This window comes from Nelumbo lutea, chromosome 7 (genome assembly GCF_056320005.1).
Source record: "Nelumbo lutea isolate HS-2025 chromosome 7, American lotus-T2T, whole genome shotgun sequence".
NCBI lineage: Eukaryota > Viridiplantae > Streptophyta > Magnoliopsida > Proteales > Nelumbonaceae > Nelumbo > Nelumbo lutea.
Window position 1 is genome coordinate 59331169 of NC_142690.1, and position 18946 is coordinate 59350114.

Here is an 18946-nt window from a genome sequence, read left to right on the forward strand (position 1 = left end):
TGGAGTCCACCTCCAAGCATGAAACCACCTTTGGATCAAATGGGCCAGAGATCCCGGACGTGCTTCGTAAGACTCATGGCAACTCGTCTATATAAATGCCTCACCTCCAAACTCAAAAGGTACACACGATTTATAGCTCCCAAGCACTCTAGCTCTCTTGTTTTTTTATAATCATATATTGAGTTTGCTAAAGCATCAGAATACCCACCCTAGATAAAACAACCAAGTCACTCTGATGTCTATTGCAGCTCGACCAAGCGACCTATTGAGTCCACTATCCGAGCTGTCCGCACTAGGTCGGGTATCAACTCCAACCAAAGACCTTTTTGTAGTGATGCTCCTTCATAAATGGCAGCTTTTATGTTTTTCTTTTGGCAAAAAAACGGAACGCGGGTTCCAGTATACGGTCTTCTAACCCTCCCCAGGCCCCGGATTAGCTCGGGCCGACCTTGGTTGAGGGTCGCTTTTAGTATTCTACCATTATAGTGTAGTTCACTTACATTTTCTATAAGATGGTTTCATCCAACGGAGGAAAACTTCAAACAGATTTGTCCGGTGCTAAAGAATTATGCTATATACATCAATCAAAGGTCCCACTCCCCCAGTCCCTCCCGCACCCGGAGAAAGGGGCTCTCTCCTTTTTGACAATCAGAATGGGAAGATCGTGCGAAACCCTCCCTCGATTAATATTCTCCCGTTCAATAAACCGAAGAAATCATTGAGCAGAGAGAGAGAGAGAGAGTTCTCTTCGTTGTCTTCTTTGGAGAGAGGTGAGAAAGAGAGAGAGAGGCGAGAAAGAGAGAGAGAGGCATAAACCCTAACCCTAGGATCCCTAGCTGTAACTGGTTGTGACGGAAGGGGATTAAACCCTAATTGTTTCTTCAGCCGCAGAGGAAGGAAGAGAAGAGGGGAAGAAGCCCTAACCCGGAAGAGGAGGAGCGCCGTAGAGAGGGAGATGGGGAAGAAGAAGAAGAGGCCGTCGAAGGTCTGGTGTTACTACTGCGATCGAGAATTCGACGACGAGAAGATCCTTGTTCAGCACCAGAAAGCCAGGCATTTCAAATGTCATGTTTGCCATAAAAAGCTATCCACGGCTGGGGGAATGGCCATTCATGTTCTTCAGGTTCACAAGGAGACCGTCACAAGGTATGTTTTCTAATTACCTTCATGGAAAGATCTAAAAAAATCGATTATTTGGTGTTTCTTCCAAGCATGCTTGTTTTGCTTATTTTTTTCTGCTCTTCTGATTATGCGTTTTCTTGATTGTTTCTATTGCGTCATTTGTAACGTGATTGGTTTCAAAGTCTTTTTTCCCATCTGTAACGCGTAACAATATGAAAACTTGAAAATATAAAATTGGGATGTTTTACGATAAAGGATAAAAGCTTGTTCATAATTCGAATGGAAGTTATTCTCTCCTTTATTATTATTATTATTTTTTTTTTTATAATTTTAGGTCACTATTTTATTTTTCATTTTCCTGGTAAAAGCTTGGTTAAATTTCTTTGTAGTTTATAATGAAGTAGAAAAAGTATGCTGTTGTTGCTCTATTACAATGCGGCCACGCTGTTAGGACAGTGGCGATGGGTTACTGTAACGTTGATTGAAATGCTGCCATGAAAACAATATTGGATTTATATAGTGGATGGAATCAGGAATTCCGACGAAAAGAATACCGTTAATTTTCCATTTCCTATTACCTGGAGCATGAGTTCTTACTGGTAGCTTGAGGGGAGTATGAGTTGATGTGGCTGTCTGGTGTCTTGTAAATTGGTATCTGGTTATCTTGTATTCATTAAAACTTTGAAAAACTTAGTTCTAATAGCTTTACGTTCTGAAATAACATGCCTTTTAGTCAATGGTAATAGACATGCCGGTGGTTCAAAGCTAGTGCTAGTAGCATATTCTAACTATAAAGAGTCAACACTGGAGAAACTGTATTGACTCTCTCTGAATCTGGTCTGGAATATGAATCTTTAGCTTTGAAGGAGTATCCTATTGTTTGGTTGGTTGGTGAGAATTTAACAGTATTTGTTTATTTCTGTCCTGTAAATCTTCCTTCCTATCTGTGGGAGATCAAATGCAGTGCTTTCCTTGAGCTTTCTATTAGATGTGAGGCCCCATGGTTATTGACAATACTGTGTCCAGGTGTATAGTATAGTCTATTTGAATGTTTTCTCGAACAGAATTCAAACCCAAAGAATCCAGCATACTAATTTTCTATAGGTATATATGTATGCATGTACTTAAATTTTACCAATCTTTCTGGTTTCCCCCATTTTGACAAGGTGCCTGGTACTCGTAAAGAAATGTTTTATTACTTCTTCTCCTATGATATGATATTATACTGGTAACGTGTTAGCTATTACGTTGCTATTGTAAGTTGTGTTGCATGGACTGATTATCCTTGATGCAATGACTGTCGCAGAGTTCCTAATGCTAAACCTGACAGAGAATCAACTGAAATTGAAATTTTTGGAATGCAAGGAATTCCACCTGAAATTTTAGCAGCTCATTATGGGGAGCAAGGTAATCTTCCATGGATATGCTTTCTTGTGTATTTCCTTATTTGGAGATGCACGATTGTGTTCTGTTTGTGATTCACAAATAACAACTACTTTTGCATCCTATTGCTTACTGAGAAATATTAAAATGTTGTGTCGCCTCCACGTTATCTTTATTTGTTGGAGTGCCTAATCCTGTTGCCTCCCATATGAGTGAGACACCTATGTTGTTTGCTGCTATGATCTATATTTGGCTTGGGGCAATTTGTTTATTGTTTTCTCCATTTGACCATTGAAGGATTTATTTGGAAAAAGGGAAAATTAAGGCATTGCATCTCCAACTATGTTATGTTGCATGGACTATTCTAAATAGGCGCTTTAGCTGCATCAGACTTGTTGAATACCGACCTAACATGGCACTCGGGGGGGTCTCCTTGTGGAGTCCCTGTACCCTATATATTCAGCATAGATCAGTGTTTTAAAAGCGCGTGTCATTTTGCACCTGAGGCACGAGCCAAAAAATTCAAAAAAAAAAAAAAACAAAAATTAAAAAGCCAAAATATTCGAACAAATTCCAAAAATTAAAAAAAAGCAAAAAATATCAAACAGCATATTAATTAAAAATATAAAGTTATAAACTTAAATTTTAAAATAAATGTTTTAAAAACCTATTAGCTCAAATTAAAATGCATAAATATAACATGTAAAACATATTTAAAAAATAAAATCAAGCATAACATATAAAACATATTCTAGCATGTAAAACTCTCAATCTCTTTATTTTATTCCAATTGCATTATTTCAAATAGCTAATGTGGTGTTAAACATTATGCATTCCTAATTCTACGAACTGCCTTTGTACCAAGCCCCTCAAGGCAAGTCCAAACAAGTCCATATCAGGGTCTTAAATTCCTAATCCCTATAAAAAAGATTTTACAACTTTTATTGTCTTTTAAAAATCTCTTATTAGGATGGATGAATGAGCGAGATTAGAAAATATGGGGTTTAAAATCTTTTTTTATAGGGATTAAGAATTTAAGATTCTTATATGGACTTGTTTGGGGGTTCTGTCCCTGGCTCAGTTTCTAGGCATGGAAGGCAGAAAAAATTAAAAAAATGTGGAAATTTTCAAAAGGCATGTGCCTGTGCTGAAGTGCAAGGCGCAGCAGGTGCATGCCTTTTGAAAGTGTTGTGCTTCGCCTGTGTGCGTAGGTGAGTTTATCTGTGCTTTATACTGTAACAACAAGAGTTCATCTCTCTCTACTTGCTTCTCCATCCTTATTCTTCATCCTTGATTACCTAAAGCCCCTCCTTTACCCCACACCTACATCATCATTACAGTTTTATCACTTTATGTTGAGTCATATGAGTTCTAAGCAAGGTCATTTGTTTAAAGCCATTGAATCTAAGGATATTTGCATCCTGCCAACTTTTCATACTGTTTTTGTTGTTTATTAATGTTAGAAGAAATGAATGGTTGGGATTTCTTCTAGTAGAACTTGAGTGTTCACAGTCATTATAAGCAGTTCCATTTTGTTTTGCAACACACATGAAATGAAAGAGTTCTTTGGTTGTTTGAGCCCTAGGCTTAAATCTTTTGACTTAAAATCATTTATTCAGAATTGTGAAACAAATCAAATTAAATGTAGAATCGTATATCAAATACAACCAATATGGAACCATTTAAATGTTTTATAATTGATTGTGTATAAAATGAACAGTGGGTGAAGGTAACCCAGGGCCATCCGGAATTGGAAGGATTCTGAGAGAAAGACAGCAATGTGTTGTCTCTTTTCTCAGGACCAGTGGGTGAAGGTGATTCTGTAAGGGCAGAACTACTAGCAGCGGTACAAGGTATACAGATGGCTAGTCAATTAGGAGTGAACAATTTGTTAGTAGAAGGAGACTCCAAGGTAGTAGTGGGTTGGCTGAATAGCCCAGACACAGTTTGTTGGGGCTACAGGTATCTGTTAAAGAAAGTCAAATGGATGACAAGAAATATGACTGTTAGGTTTCAGTGGGTTAGCAGATCAGCAAATGTAATGGCTGATTCTCTGGCCAAGCAAGGGGTGTCAAGGGGTGATCTGTTTTTGTCTAATTTGTAATTTGTATCTCAGGTTTGGGCATGTTTTAGTGTTTATGATTCAGTCCTTGGGGGAGGTAACATCTCGTGCCTCTTCCTAGGCTGCATAAATTTCTGATATTTTTTTCAATAAAATTACTCATTTATCAAAAAAAAAAAGAATAGTATAAAACTATAAATGCATATTTATTCCAAAGATTTACCTTATGAATTCAAGATTATATTTCTTTTTTTTTCAACAATAATAGTGTGAATTTTTATTCAATAAGTGAAATCAAGAGGGTAAGTAGAAGTCTACTCCTACCATCCCACTTTGCTGGAGTGGAGAGGGAAGAATTGAAGATTCTATGGTTGCATATTAAGGATTGGGCAAAGAGGAGAATCCATTTGAGTTTCCTGCCATGATCCATATTGAAAGATCTGGCTGTAATGATTCTTTTGGTTCTTTGAGAGTTTGTAATGTAGGTGCTTGCAGATGTGTTAAGTGACATGGTAACCTTCATCCTTTTTATTAAAATGGAAAAATGTCTTAACTTTTTTTTTTGAGGAAAATTTAACCATAATTCATTAGAAAAAGCAGTACATGAGAGGATGTACAAAGCCAGGGGTAGAGCCCCAAAAGTTTACAAAGGAGGAAGCCTATCACTATACAGATACCATAAAATGGCTAAGAGATAAGAGGATATTGAGTCATTTTCTCGCAGAAGCTAGAGAATCTTTAGAACTGTTAAATGCAGATTTGACTTGGATTCTGAGGGAACTTAATTCTGTCGCAGATGGATTAGCGAAAATAGGTGCTTGTTTGGATGTATTATATAGTGATAAACTGATTCCTGTGTACTTTCACTTTTTCAATGAAATTCTGTTATCTTTTCTCCAGAAAAATGGAAAAATGTATTTATTTTTACATATTAATAGGAGATGCTGAACTTTATTACATTAAGTAATCATGAACTATATTACATACGAGGGGTGGTACATGTTTTATTAGACATTTATTTATTTATTTTTGATAATTGAAATGATTTTATAAAACAGCAATAGACAATAGTACAAAGTCCTCAAGGAAAGGTATGAGTTGCAACCTCTCCGGGCTAGTTAAGTACAGATTTCCAAATTAATAACAACTTACATAGAAGCACAAAAAAGATCTTCCCTAGAAACCCCCTGTTTGGCTAAAGCATCGGCCAAAGAATTAGCACAGACCTACTAACCCATTTTACCTCAACTCTCATGTTACTGGTTAACCACTTTACTTTTTTTATGAGATCTTTGTAGTCCCAAATGGTGGTATCCAAGTTTGGGAGCCACCTGGTTAGACATTTATTCTGTTGTAGTTGTTATTTTAATTAGATGCATTTTCTGATGAGTAACATAAATTCTTTGCAGACGAGGATGCACCATCAAAGATGGCCAAGGTGGAGATTCCAACCTCCAAACTTGTTGGTGGTGTTGTACCAGGATCAGTAGGTGTTGGATTTCCTCCTCAACCACAAATTGGTGCAATGCAGCCAATGTAAATTCCTTGCTCTGAAATTTCCTGGTTGAATATTGTGTTTCTGCTACTGAATTGACACACATTTGTTTTGTCTTCCTAAATATGGTCTGGAGGTTGAACCACTTATCTGTCTGGGTTAATGGGTCAGTGTTCAAACATCCAGGTCAACTTGTGTTGTTATTATAAAAAAATTGAAGAGTTAAAATAATACAAAAACCAGAAATCCATTGAATGGTCAATGGTTCAATGTCTTGGTTGATGGGCTGTTGACCAAGTCAACATTATTTTTTGTAATATAGTGGGTTAGGGGCTGATTGAATCTAGGAACCGGGATTGTGACCAGTAATTTATCTGACTTGCTGGATCAATGTCTTGGTTGGGCAATGTTTCAAATCAGGTCTGGGTGGACCTCCAAACTTTTTTTTTTGATCAGTAATCAGTAGTCAATTCATTAAATTACTGGAAAAGCATTGCAATGTGTATTCAAAGAGAGAGAATTAAAATTCAAGTGCGACAGTTCCTATTACAAATCTTCTCAGAACACTTGATCCGTATACGGTATACACATCTTGTTTTGCCATGCAATCAGCCATCCCACTTTCTGCTGTCTTTACCCATCTGAAGGTTGCCTCTAAGTGCTTTGCCATGTTCTTGATTTCTCTTATTAGATGTCTGAATATCCAAACCTGGACTGTTGTCATTTTTTTTTCTGATTAGCAACTCAAAAAATTTTTATTAAGATTAAAGAACAAAATTGTGCAATAAGAAGTTGTTAGGTGAAAGACTCTTTACAGCAAAGATCCCCCACACAGTTAACATTGAGCCCAAAACAAATGCTTCCTATGATGAGTTCCTTAGCCAATCCATCTGCCAACCCATTTGCAGACCTCCTAACCCAACCTACATGGATTTGCGTATTTCTTGAGATCATCTTGAATCTTTTGAAATCATTTCTGAATGCCATAACTCCTCCTTTTTTCAACCAGCCAACGACTATTGTTGAGTTCCCTTCAAGAATCAGCCTAGTAATTCCCATATCCTTAGCTTTTTGCACCCCAACAATAGCAGCCAAAAATTCAGCTCTTATTGAGTGATCTTGATCAATAGGTCCCGAATACAAGCCACAACATATATTCCCATTCTCATCTATAAACACTCCACTAATTCCGGAAGGCCCGGGATTGCCAAAGCTACTTCCATTGAAGTTCAGCTTCGTCCACCCACCACTTGGGGGGGTGGGGTGGGGTGGGGCAAGGTTTAAAATGTCGATGTCGATGAAAATGTTGCTTACCAAAATATAGGACATATGTCGGAAATGTTGAGGGGAAATATTGTAAAAATTAGAGACATTGCGGAAATATGCAATGATATTTTGTAAAATGATAAAAGAAGCATTAATACATATTTCTATACTATTATCTTATTCCCAACCATTATATAAAGCTAAGAAACTAAGATCAATAACAAATTAGTAAATGACAATTTAATGATTTATTATGCATTTTGATGTTTTTACAAGGTTATCTGACATTTTCTTTTCTTATTTTTAATTCTGATTTATTGTAAATTCTAATATATTTATTTCACACTAGTAAATAGAAATACATTTATTCTGATTTTTTAAATATTAAAGTTATAATACATTGTGTTTTATTATAAATTTAATAAACTGATTCTCCTTTTTGTGGTATTAAGATTATGATAAATTCTGATTTCTTATAAAACTTAATGAATTTATTATGATTTTTAATACTAAACTTATAATAAATTATGATTTAGTATAAAATTTAATAAATTTATTCTGATTTTTTATATTAAATGTAGAACATTATTTATTATAAAATTTAATAAATATTTAAAAGAATACTAACTAGTTAATATTTTATTACTTGAAAAATATTGTATGTTTTATATTATAAAGTAATTAATTTATTCTTTTGTTTTTATATTTTGTTATTCTTTTTTATAAATATTTTATTTGAAATATTAAAGAGAAATTATTAATGAAATAATTTATATTAATATACTGTATTATAATAATATAATATACTAATATATTATATTATTAATGTACATTAGTTGACATCCCGTTGACATTATTGACATCTCAACATAATCGACATACTGTCGACATAATAGGAAAAAGTCTTTCTTTATTGGTTATTTGGACCAGTTTGGTTGACATTTCCGAAATATAGGAAATGTCGACTGAAATAATGTAATTTTTATAATTTTATATTACCATCCATTTTTATGTCAGTGAGCCTCGACATCGACATATGTCGGGCGACATTAGCAACATTTTGCGACATTTGAAACTGTGCTTGGGGGTTTCCCATAAGAGGAAAGGGCAATTGACCTCCAGTTCCAGAAGAAGTCATCCATTGAGAAGTCTGAGAATACTTTTAGAGTTTTCACCCAATGTGCAGCTCTTACTGTAACAATCTCCACTAGTGCCTCCTTATTTCTTTCCAAACTGACCACACCACCACTGCCCTTAAACACTTCCATAGGATTCTACCTCTTCTCTTTGTGCTCCTCAGAAACGATGGACTAAAGAGACCTTCCAAGCTGCCATGAAGGTTCCACCTGCACCCAAAAAGAGAGCAGAACCAATCCCAAATACAACAAGCAAAGGGACATAAAATTAGAAGATGGAAAGAACTCTCAACGTTCACCTTACACAAGACGCACCACTTAGGAGACAAACACCAATTTGGCCTTTTCTTAAAAATTTTCTTTTTTCTTTTGCCACCTGGGCTGTTGTCATTCATCCAAGAGGTTACCAGTTGAGTCACTCTCAATCTTTAGGTTCTTAAAATCAGGTTGCTTTGCGAGCTTCAGGCCTTGGTGTAAGGCTAATAGTTCTGCTCTCACAGTGTCCCCTACTCCATTTGGCCCGGATAACACAGTCACCACTTTACCTGTAGCATCCCTAAACACACCTCCAATTCCTGACAACCCTGGATTTCCTATTGAGCTTCCATCAAAGTTCAGTTTTAATCTGTTAAACTGAGGGGGCTTCCAATCCATAATTATTGTATCTTTCACAGCTGCTGAATTTGCTACTTCAAACCAGGCTCCTTGAATATCATCTACCATCATCAATTCGGAAGTTTCCAAGCTTTTTACCCAGCATGCAGTCTTTTACTTCATTCCTTCAGCAATGTCTTCTAAACTCTGCTATTTTCCGTGAATAATCTTTCATTTCTTTCTTCTTCCCAAATTGTCCAAATTGTTGCTGCCCTATACACACCTCCAAACCTTTCAGAGCTTGCCACAAACTGGGATTGCTAACAACCTGAATCTTTGGGGGAAAACTAGTCCTTGGTGATTTTGCTGTTTTTCTATATGAAGCAGATGGGTTTTTCTTAGTATTTTTGAATATCTTTATTTTTTCTTTTGATTTTTGCAATTTCATTTATCTGCATTATAAACTTTTTGTTGGCAATGTTTTCTATACATTACATGCTTTTTTTTTTTTTAAATTTTTAGTGACAGTTTACCAATGTTATCCTTTTTTTAATATAGTTAGTATCTTCAATTGATTTTAATTTTGAGCCATGAATCAGAAACTTGATCTGGGTTTAGAACCATTCAGAGCAAGTTGATCTAGTGTTTTTTATGGGTTGATGAACTATAAGCAGTTCAAAACATTTCTTAAGACCATGTGATATTTATCCATGCACTTGTAATGGAAAGCTTTGAATGTTACTATCCTTACTCTTGTTGTCTTTGAAGTTTCCTTATTTATGATTATCTTTCTTTGCTCTTGCTCCTAGGGCATGTTCTTTCTATAATTAATAAATATTTATTTGATCATTCATGTGTATGTCACTGCTCTATGCCATGAAATGATAGCACATGTAAATCTTTTCTTACTGATTCTTTTTATGTTTGCCTGTAGTTATTCTGCATTAGCAGCGCCACCCTCAGGTTGGCCAGTTCCTCCTCGTCCACAACCTTGGTTCCATCAACATCCTGCAGTTTCAGTACCTCCTGCTGCACCTATGGGATTGGCACATCAACCTCTGTTTCCTGTACAGAATGTGAAACCTTTGTTACCCACTACTTCTCCACTTCAACCATCATTTCCGATCACTCCACCTGGATTACCCACATCTACACCACTGGTTCCTGTATCTCAACCTTTGTTTCCTGTTGGTGTTAATTCTAATACTTCAAGTCAAAGTTCACCATTTCCTGCACCTGCACTTACAGCAACCATTCCATCAAGCTCTCCTGCAGACCTAAAAAACTCAGTTGACTCATATTCTAGTGTTAACACTTCCGTGGCTAGTAGTTACCATGGAACGACTGCTCAAGGTTTGATTTCTTCCTACATAATATCTATTAACAAATCTAGTACACTTGCATAAAAAAAGCTCATGGATTATGAATTTTGACGGTAGTTTCAAAGTTCCATGTGTTGTAGGCTTTTGATGTGATTGTGATCATGGAATCTTCTTTGTATATTCCAAGGCTTTTGGTTTTGTTTCCTTTTTGTTTGTGCTGATTTTTTTATGCCAAAATGGTTTTATTCATTTTGATTTTGAATGCCTTTGCTTCATTACTTACTCCAAGAGATAAAAAAGAAACTGAAGGCATATGGTGTCTGACGAGTATTGTTTAAGTGTTTTTGGGGTTTCTTGGTGGTAACTTTATTATTATTATTGTTGTTGTTGTTGTTATTATTATTGTCATTGTCATTGTTATTTTAATTGTTACTGTTAATGTTATGTCTGAGTAAAGTTATTTTAGCTTTAATGGAGACAAAATGGGTCTCTGGTAAGCTGCTGATCATCCTGCCATGCTATGCTTTAATATAAGGTAGTTATGTATTATTCATTAAAAACAAATATAAGCTAATTCTGTATCATTGGAAGTTATTTTGAATCTTTTGATATACATGGAAATCATTGTGCTTTAGCTTGGATGTCCATGTATGATGCTTACAAGTGTCTTAAGGTCATTTAATGCCGTCTAGCATTTGATTATCAAAGCAGTGATGTGAAGGTGACAGTTGATACCAGTGATTAGTTCATGCCTAGGTGCTGACTAGGCAGACATAAACTAATATGTTCTAGATTTAAGATATTGATGCTATCCCATAAATAAGTTAAAATAGATTGTAAACAAGCAATACAAGAGTGACATGAAACATTCAGTCTTTGTTTTGCAAACATAAAAAATTTAGGTCAGGTAGGATAGGAAGGACAGGGAATTATCGCATTTGTTTTTGTTTGTTTTTTTTTTTTTCAAATAAAGAGTGTAACCTTTGACTAGATGTACTTCTTGTTTGTGGTGACTCTACCAGTACAACTACAACACTGATAGGAAGAGAACTTAAAAAGCATCTCCTTTTTCATTTTTTTTATTCTTGTTTTTATATTATTAACTATAAAAGAATCTAATGTACAAAGAGAGAGGATCCCTAAGGTAGCTGCAGCTTCCTGATGGATACATGATAACTTTCTTAAAATTATGAAAGAGAAGTCTGTACAAACTATAAAGAGCTGGTGCCCAGCACTAGTCTGGTTTGCCATATTTAAGAAGTGCCGTGCATCCCTATTGTGACTTAATATTACATTTAAGCCCAAAACAAATGATCCCTGGTTGCTCTTTGCTGGGCCAAATGTGTCTGCTAAACTGTTACTCGATCAATTTACATAGGGTACCCCATGTTGGAAATTTCATTTTCCTCATTATATGTTGGTGCTGCCACTTGTGTTGATTGTTCTTCTCTTCCAATACACAAACCTTGATTGTTACTTATCCGTTTCTGATTATTCTATTAGCCCTATTATTCAGCCATTGCGTTTTCCCTGATCCTTGCCCCTTTACTTCCAGTGCTACCTGGGTTCTTGTGATCCACATTTTTCAACTCTTAGCTGCTGCCTGCTATACTCTGAAACGAGAGCTGATTTTGTCCACACAAAATCCATCCTCACAGCTTTCACAGCTGTGCATTAGGAATATCTCCCTATGAATAGAAACATACGAGTATGGAGAAGTTCCCAATGCACGGCTTAAAGGGCTGTTGAGGATGGTGTGAGGACAAAATCCAAATTCCCATGATGGATTTTGTGAGGACAAAATCCTAATTTTTCTGAAACTTTCAATTAAACATACTTTAAATTGAGCTTTTCTACATGAAATCAGCTACAATCTGTACATTTTGGTACTCACCTTCACTTGTTTGCATAAAATGACACCATGTAGCTTGTGTCATATTTGAGGTAAGGGCATCACGGATTAGAGCACATGTGTTCCATTAATATAGGAAATACTTTAGGAATTGCTATTCATTGATTCTAGTATGTTTGTGTAGAAGTACAATTATCTTATTGTTTAGAAATTATGTAATTATTTGTTTAATAATTAAATAATTTATTTTGGTTCAATCACGGGTTTGCTTTAGTTTATTCCCCTTTTTATTCAATCAAGATTCTGAACTCTCTTTTTATCTTGCAAACAACAATATGTGGCTATTAGAGATGATTTCTTTTTCTCGAAGTAATGCTTTTGTAAGGATACACTTTTAAATTTGGTATCCTGAGTTACTAGGCATCAGATTTAGTCTCTCAGAAACTTCAAGCTGTGGCTTTGATACATTTCTCTCTGTTTCTTTGCTGCAGGTGGTTCATATGCCAATTCACATACATATGCCTCAGGTCCAAATACTGGTGGTCCTTCAATAGGTCCCCCTCCTGTAATTGCTAATAAAGTTCCTGCTAGCCAGCCAGCCACCAATGAGGTCTATTTAGTTTGGGACGATGAGGCCATGTCCATGGTAAGATGGCTGTACTGTTCTAGTCATATCTTTCTTTTTTTTTATTACTTAAATTTGAACACAGTTCTCAATTTCCTGTTGATGTAATGTTTTGCATTATGTGCAGGAGGAAAGAAGGATGTCCTTACCGAAGTATCAGGTGCATGATGAAACTAGCCAGGTAAGTTGTAACTATATCTCTTTCTCATTCATTCAAAATGACATGCAACTATCCCTGCATGTCCCATGGATTGGTAGGCTTTTACCTTTTGATGCTTTCAGATTAATTGCTTGTGCATTTTTTCATATGTTAAGAGTATCTTGTATGAATCCCTGGACTTATTCCCCTGTTAAAAAGAACACAATTTGTGAAGATTCCATGAGCCTTAATCGTATATTACTCTTAGTTCCAAACATGTTTGTTTGAGGGGCCATGGTGCTATTTTTAACTGCCACTCTCTGCGGTTTCCAAGCAATTCCACCGATTTTGTGGCCATCAAAAGATTCAAGTAGGTATGCACATTATCTTTTCTGGTACCTAGCATTTACATATCTGACAAGTGTGCTGCGATCTACACGAGGGTTCTCCAACCTAGCTTCGGCCCTACGCGAAAAGTATAGTGTATGTATTTTGCTTTCATGGAATTTGAATTTGTTGGTTCATATTCGTTCTCCCTGTGTTACGATTACAATATATGGTGGTTTGGGGAGGAACAAGAATATTGCCAACAGGCATTTTCCTATCTAGAGCATTTCTTGTTATCTTTTTTATGATCATACAGTGAATTCAGACTTGGCCCAGGTCAGCTTCTGTCACAAGTTTAGTATCTTTTGTGTAGAAGCCAGCATTAATATGTGATTCATTGGTTGGTTTGTGGTTGCAGTCCCTTTCTGATTTTCAGTGTTGTCTTTTCTATTTTCTTCCAGATGAACTCAGTTGACGCAGCCATAGACAGAAGAATATCTGAAAGCAGGCTTGCTGGTCGAATGGCTTTCTAGGTCTGCTATGTTACATGTACATGGGAGGTCTTCAAACTTGTAGCTTATTTACTTTCTTACCTGGGATGTGAAAGTTAGAAGGACAATCGTGGCTATAAATCCCAAGAGTAGATCAATCATCTTATTCTTTGTGAGTTATTTTGGAATCTTAACTCCTGTCAGTCATGACAATCAGTGTTGTACTTACGATGGAAGATAGCTACAGAGAGCCATTTTTTTGGAACATGGAGGTCTCAACAAGTAACGGTACTGAATATGCTTTTTAAAGTTTCAACTTTTCTCAGATGCCATTTCCTCGGTCTATGTTTTAATTATCCTTTAATCCCCGACTAGCAGTAGTGATAATTACAAATTTAGCTAACTCTTGAAGATAATGTACCATGATACATCTATGTTTATTGAATCAGGTATTTTTGCACTACAGTCAGTATTCCCTGCTTGCTACTTTTCCATGTTGATTTGTACTAAACTTGTAATTCCTGTTCGTTTTTTGATAGCTGTAATTCTTGTTTTTGAGTCACACACCACCTGCGGCCAATAAAATGATTGAATTGCTTGTCGTCATGGATATTGGTTGATGGATGTTTCTAGAATGCAGTTATCACATTTTGTAAGATTTATTAGAAGAATAATGGACTAGAGGGATCTATTTTTGGTATTGTAGAGGGATAATGGACTAGACAAATCTAGGGATAGCTTTTCCCCGGACATCCTATCAAGTTAACATAAAACAAATCAAAGTCATTTTCTACATCATAAAGCTGGGTTTAATCCCCGGTTGGCTATATAGGCTATATATATTGACCACCTAGTCTGCATCTCGATTACCTTAATGCATATGTTATATGCTTGATTTCTTTTCCGTTCTATTGCGATTCGCGAGAAATCCTATAGGCGGACGTGACGTTTTTTGGAGTTATCAATTTCACATTTTCACCTGTTTACTCTCTATATTGAACCGATGTCTGACCCCGGCCCAATATGAGCAATCGAGCATGGCCAATAAGGTCGAAACTAGCACTGGGGGTCCTTGACAAGACACTGTCAAACCCTCCATTTTTACATAAAAATCCCTGTTTATGGTTGCACTGTTTTAGTCAATAATGTAGTGCAAGCTTGCTGCCTTCCAAAATGGTTCCCATGTATAGCTTGCTTGAACCGCTTGGCTCACTGCTCACTCAGACCTCAGCAGTGTAGAGGTGCAAAGTGGATCGGATTTTTATCTGATTCAAATTCAAATCCGATTCGATTACTTCGGTTTCAGAGATATATTATTGGATCAGGAAATATGATCCATTTGCATCAATTTGCTTATCGGATTGAATTTGGATATATTCCTGATTTGATAGGAAAAAATCCGATTAGATTATATTTGTATTTCATAGAGATACAGGCATGAAATTGAATTTTTTGAACCTTTTGGTGACAAGACAAGAGAAACTCTAGCTCCCTGTCCCCTAAGCTTTCTACCTACTCCCTGCCTAGAATAGGACTGTCCATTTTTTTTTTTTTTCGTTTTTGATGTTTCTTCTGATTCCCAACGAAGAGAGACTTTCATATTCATCGCCATGTTCCACCATTCCAATGAAGAGAAGCTAGAAACCAGAGACGTTTTATTCATCGGCCATATCTAAGAAAGGATATTAGAAGAACAAAACCCTTATCGTCTTTATTTTTTCCCGGAAATAAAATTGATCGATGCTTATTGAGAGCAACTTTGTTGAAGAGGAAAGAGGTAATAGCACACGAATATGTTTCATAAGGTACTTTTTCCGATTGTTTGAATTGAATTCGAATATATGATATATCCTATCGAATCGAATTCGGATATCAATCCGTTTGCATCCTACTCTTGTGCTCGGGTGACCATTCAATAAAATAAGATTTTACGTGAGTAGAGTTGGGATCTTCTGCATTTGCTGTACTAAGCAAACAATCTGTGACAAAGTGTCAGTGTTATACCTTTACATGTACTGTACTTGTGAGACCAATTTCATCTGTCACTCGCTGATTGCTTAGTGTAATAAATGCAGGAAGAAAATTTTGGGTTTTTTATTAAGACTTAAGAGGGCAATTCCTCGTGATATGATGACCAAAGTTTAGCCTCTAGCCCCTATGATACGTCTGTTGTTTCCGAGGAGTGATTTGCTTATTCAACATACACTGTTTGTTCTTTCAACCACCTTTCGTACCTAGAACTCTCTTTGTTAGAATCATCTTCCCATTTGCTTAGAATTGGAATTTCATGCCAATAAACACATTTCAACTCTATACCAACATGATTTAACACCATACATCTTATCATAAGATTGCGATCCACCATAAAAGTGGGACATGTCATGTATAAGATGCCTGAAACTGGATCTACTATTCACAGGCGCCTCACAGGTACATCCTACCATACATTAGGAATACCTCTCGTACTTATTAATTATTATTCAGGGGAGATGTTCCCAATGCACAGTGGATGTGCCTGTGAGTCACTCATTTGTGAGGAATAGATCCTGATTTGAGATGTATAGTGTTAGATTGTGTTGGAATGTATTTTGTTGATAGGCGATCCAGACTCGTTTTTTGAATTAGCAGATTGCCTATTGGCAATTAGGTAATTTGGAACCTCCTACCAACAAAACACCTTTTAACACCCTATCAACACTGAACATCTCACCATGAGAATGGGATTCACCATAAAAGTGAGACCTGCCACGTATGAGATGGTCTTTGACCATGTTGGTAGGGTGTTGGAACATTTTTCGTTGGCAGGAGAAAAGGATTCAATTTTCATGTCTTCATTGATATACTTTTTCTCAATAATCAGGAATGCTAACCCCCCTTTGAAAATCAGACTTGCTCCTCATAGAATGTGCCTCTTATCAAGCATGAAGCACGTTGCAGCTTTGCATTGAGAACCTTTTCCTATGAATGACAAAATCAAGTATGGAAGATGTTCTAAATACACTGCTGGAAGCACTGTAAAGTTGGAGTGAGGCGCCCTCTGTGAGGAATAAAACCGCATTTTCCTGCCATCTAATTTTCAAAAAAAATGATCAACAAGTTGGTAGGTTTTCTGACTCGTTGGAGTAGAGACCTGTGATCAAATCCCACTGCCACCAGAGGGTTAAGGGAATTCTTTAACTTGATTCTTATAACATTTTCATTATGGCAAGTGTATGTCATCCTGGAAAAGATGTAAGCTTTTTGGCGATTCCAGATCACCAAGGTGATTCAGGAAACTCCATTTAATTTTAATGATTCCAGAATCCCCTCTAATGAATCCTACCTAAGACGATTATTGCAGTAACATTTTTCCAAATAACGGCTTTCCAAATGTGATTAAATAGTGTTTCTGGTTTCTTTTTTTCTCTTTGTGTGGCTAGCTGGTGAAATGGAACATTTGTGAAACAATCACGTGGTTATAAAAACTCGCAACACCTTTTTCTTAAGTGATACACAATTTGATTATCCTGGATTTGGATGTTAAAATTTGCATAAGATTAATAATCAGATTGGATACAAATTTAATATTTTATATTTATATACATTTATTATACATGTATAAGTAATTAGTTTTTTTTTTAAACATTTCTTAATATTTTTATCATTTTAAGCAAGTCTGAACTGGTTCTGAATCTGACATATCAGAGGTTTAGTAATCAGATTAGATGCGGGTATAGCCTACAACTTGTTCAAGCATGAAATGGGGTTATAGCCATACCACATATTATCCACTTTTTTAGTCACCCAACTGTCTTGCTGAAACACATCCAACCTAAATGATTCATCATATGGAAAAGTACGGATAGGCTCAATGCATATTTTTGAATTCCACTGCAAATCTATAAATATTTAAAATATCAAAAACCCCACTCTATACCCCATTGCCCGCTTGTGAATTGGCATCCATTCCGAGTTGACACCTATCCAACTGTACTTTGGGCCTAAAAATTCTGACCCTGTGCTGAACCGTCATTCTCTCTTCATGGTATACATCTCCATATCATTACAAAGGAATTGGCCTCTCATGCTCAGTTTCAAAGTTCTCTTAAGGGAGACATCTGTCCTTTTGCACGGGGATATTGGTGCATGTTGCATTCTGAATACAGTGGTAGAATTAAGATACACCTAAGAAAATTCCAATAAATTCACCATTCAAAATAGGGTTCAACTATAATATAAAAAAAATATAATATTCAAGAAAACAAGCAAACCAATAAACTGGAATCATAAACGTGATAAAAAATAAGGTGTTATTTATCAAAAATTATGGATGAACTTTGATTGGTCAAAATTCTTTCAATACCATATATTTTCCCGCATCATAGATTTTCCCTTCAAAATATTAATACGATACAGCGGATACATAGTGTATCATATGGTATCACAAATGAATGGCATGTGGCAAAGGTGAAATGATTCTCGTGCTTTTGAGCATTAATGGACCTATGGGGTGGTCATGACTGGCACTAAAAAGTTTTTAAGTTTTTGATTGCTAACTATACATCAATGAACAGTTACATAATAATCATCCAAAATTTCTTTTTGGGTAAAAGACTTAAACCTCCCCTTATATTTTATATAAATACTGAAACATCCCCTAATTCTTTAAAATGGACTTAGACTTTCTAGCATTTTGGGTCAATAATTTACCCATTGCAGCGTAATCCCAGAATCATTCCAAAACTTGCCTTCTGATCCTCTTATTAGAGCTCCCCAGGACTTCAGTATCAATAGCAATACTTGGTTGTTTAATAAAATTATAAAACCCATTAAACCCCAGTCGTGATAACTGATCCGACAATCTCATATGGTGTTTGTGCTGTATTTTTTTTTTTAATTTTATGAGTATTACTTAATTTTAATTTTAATAAGAAAACCCAAGAATATTTCTCACAAGTCAATATATGCAAATAATATGCAAAATAAAGGAAAACAACCCAAAGTGGTGCCAATTCATTTCATAACACATGAGTTTTCCAGAAATAGTTTGCAAAGATTTACTTCTCTCTAGTTTTAAAAGTCCAATGGGCTTTCATTGAATAACTTGGGAGCTTCCTCCATTAACCCTAGATAGCTTGCTTCAATGAAGTGAG

The 18946-nt window shown here is 35.9% G+C and overlaps 1 protein-coding gene across 2 annotated transcripts; it reads left to right on the top strand.

Moving 5' to 3' along the window:
• Positions 1–380: 380 nt before the first annotated feature.
• SUF4 (zinc finger (C2H2 type) family protein) lies at positions 381–14277 on the top strand. 2 transcript variants are annotated; one of them, XM_088953718.1, is made up of 7 exons: positions 541–1146; positions 2429–2529; positions 5977–6103; positions 9993–10411; positions 12724–12878; positions 12985–13038; positions 13785–14277. In XM_088953718.1, exons 1-7 carry the CDS (start codon positions 956–958, stop codon positions 13854–13856), a joined length of 1119 nt encoding a protein of 372 aa, XP_088809844.1. In that variant the 5' UTR covers positions 541–955; the 3' UTR covers positions 13857–14277. The 2 variants fall into 2 exon arrangements, with proteins under 2 accessions (XP_088809843.1, XP_088809844.1); XM_088953717.1 differs by having other exon boundaries at positions 381–1146; positions 12985–14277.
• The last annotated feature ends 4669 nt before the right edge of the window (positions 14278–18946 follow it).

Bases quoted from the DNA above. Each gene is read 5' to 3' on its own strand.
- SUF4 (XM_088953717.1), top strand. From the start codon at position 956: ATGGGGAAGAAGAAGAAGAGGCCGTCGAAGGTCTGGTGTTACTACTGC. The intron at 10,412-12,723 runs GTTTGATTTCTT...TCTTTGCTGCAG, and splicing joins CCATGGAACGACTGCTCAAG to GTGGTTCATATGCCAATTCA. The intron at 12,879-12,984 runs GTAAGATGGCTG...CATTATGTGCAG, and splicing joins ACGATGAGGCCATGTCCATG to GAGGAAAGAAGGATGTCCTT.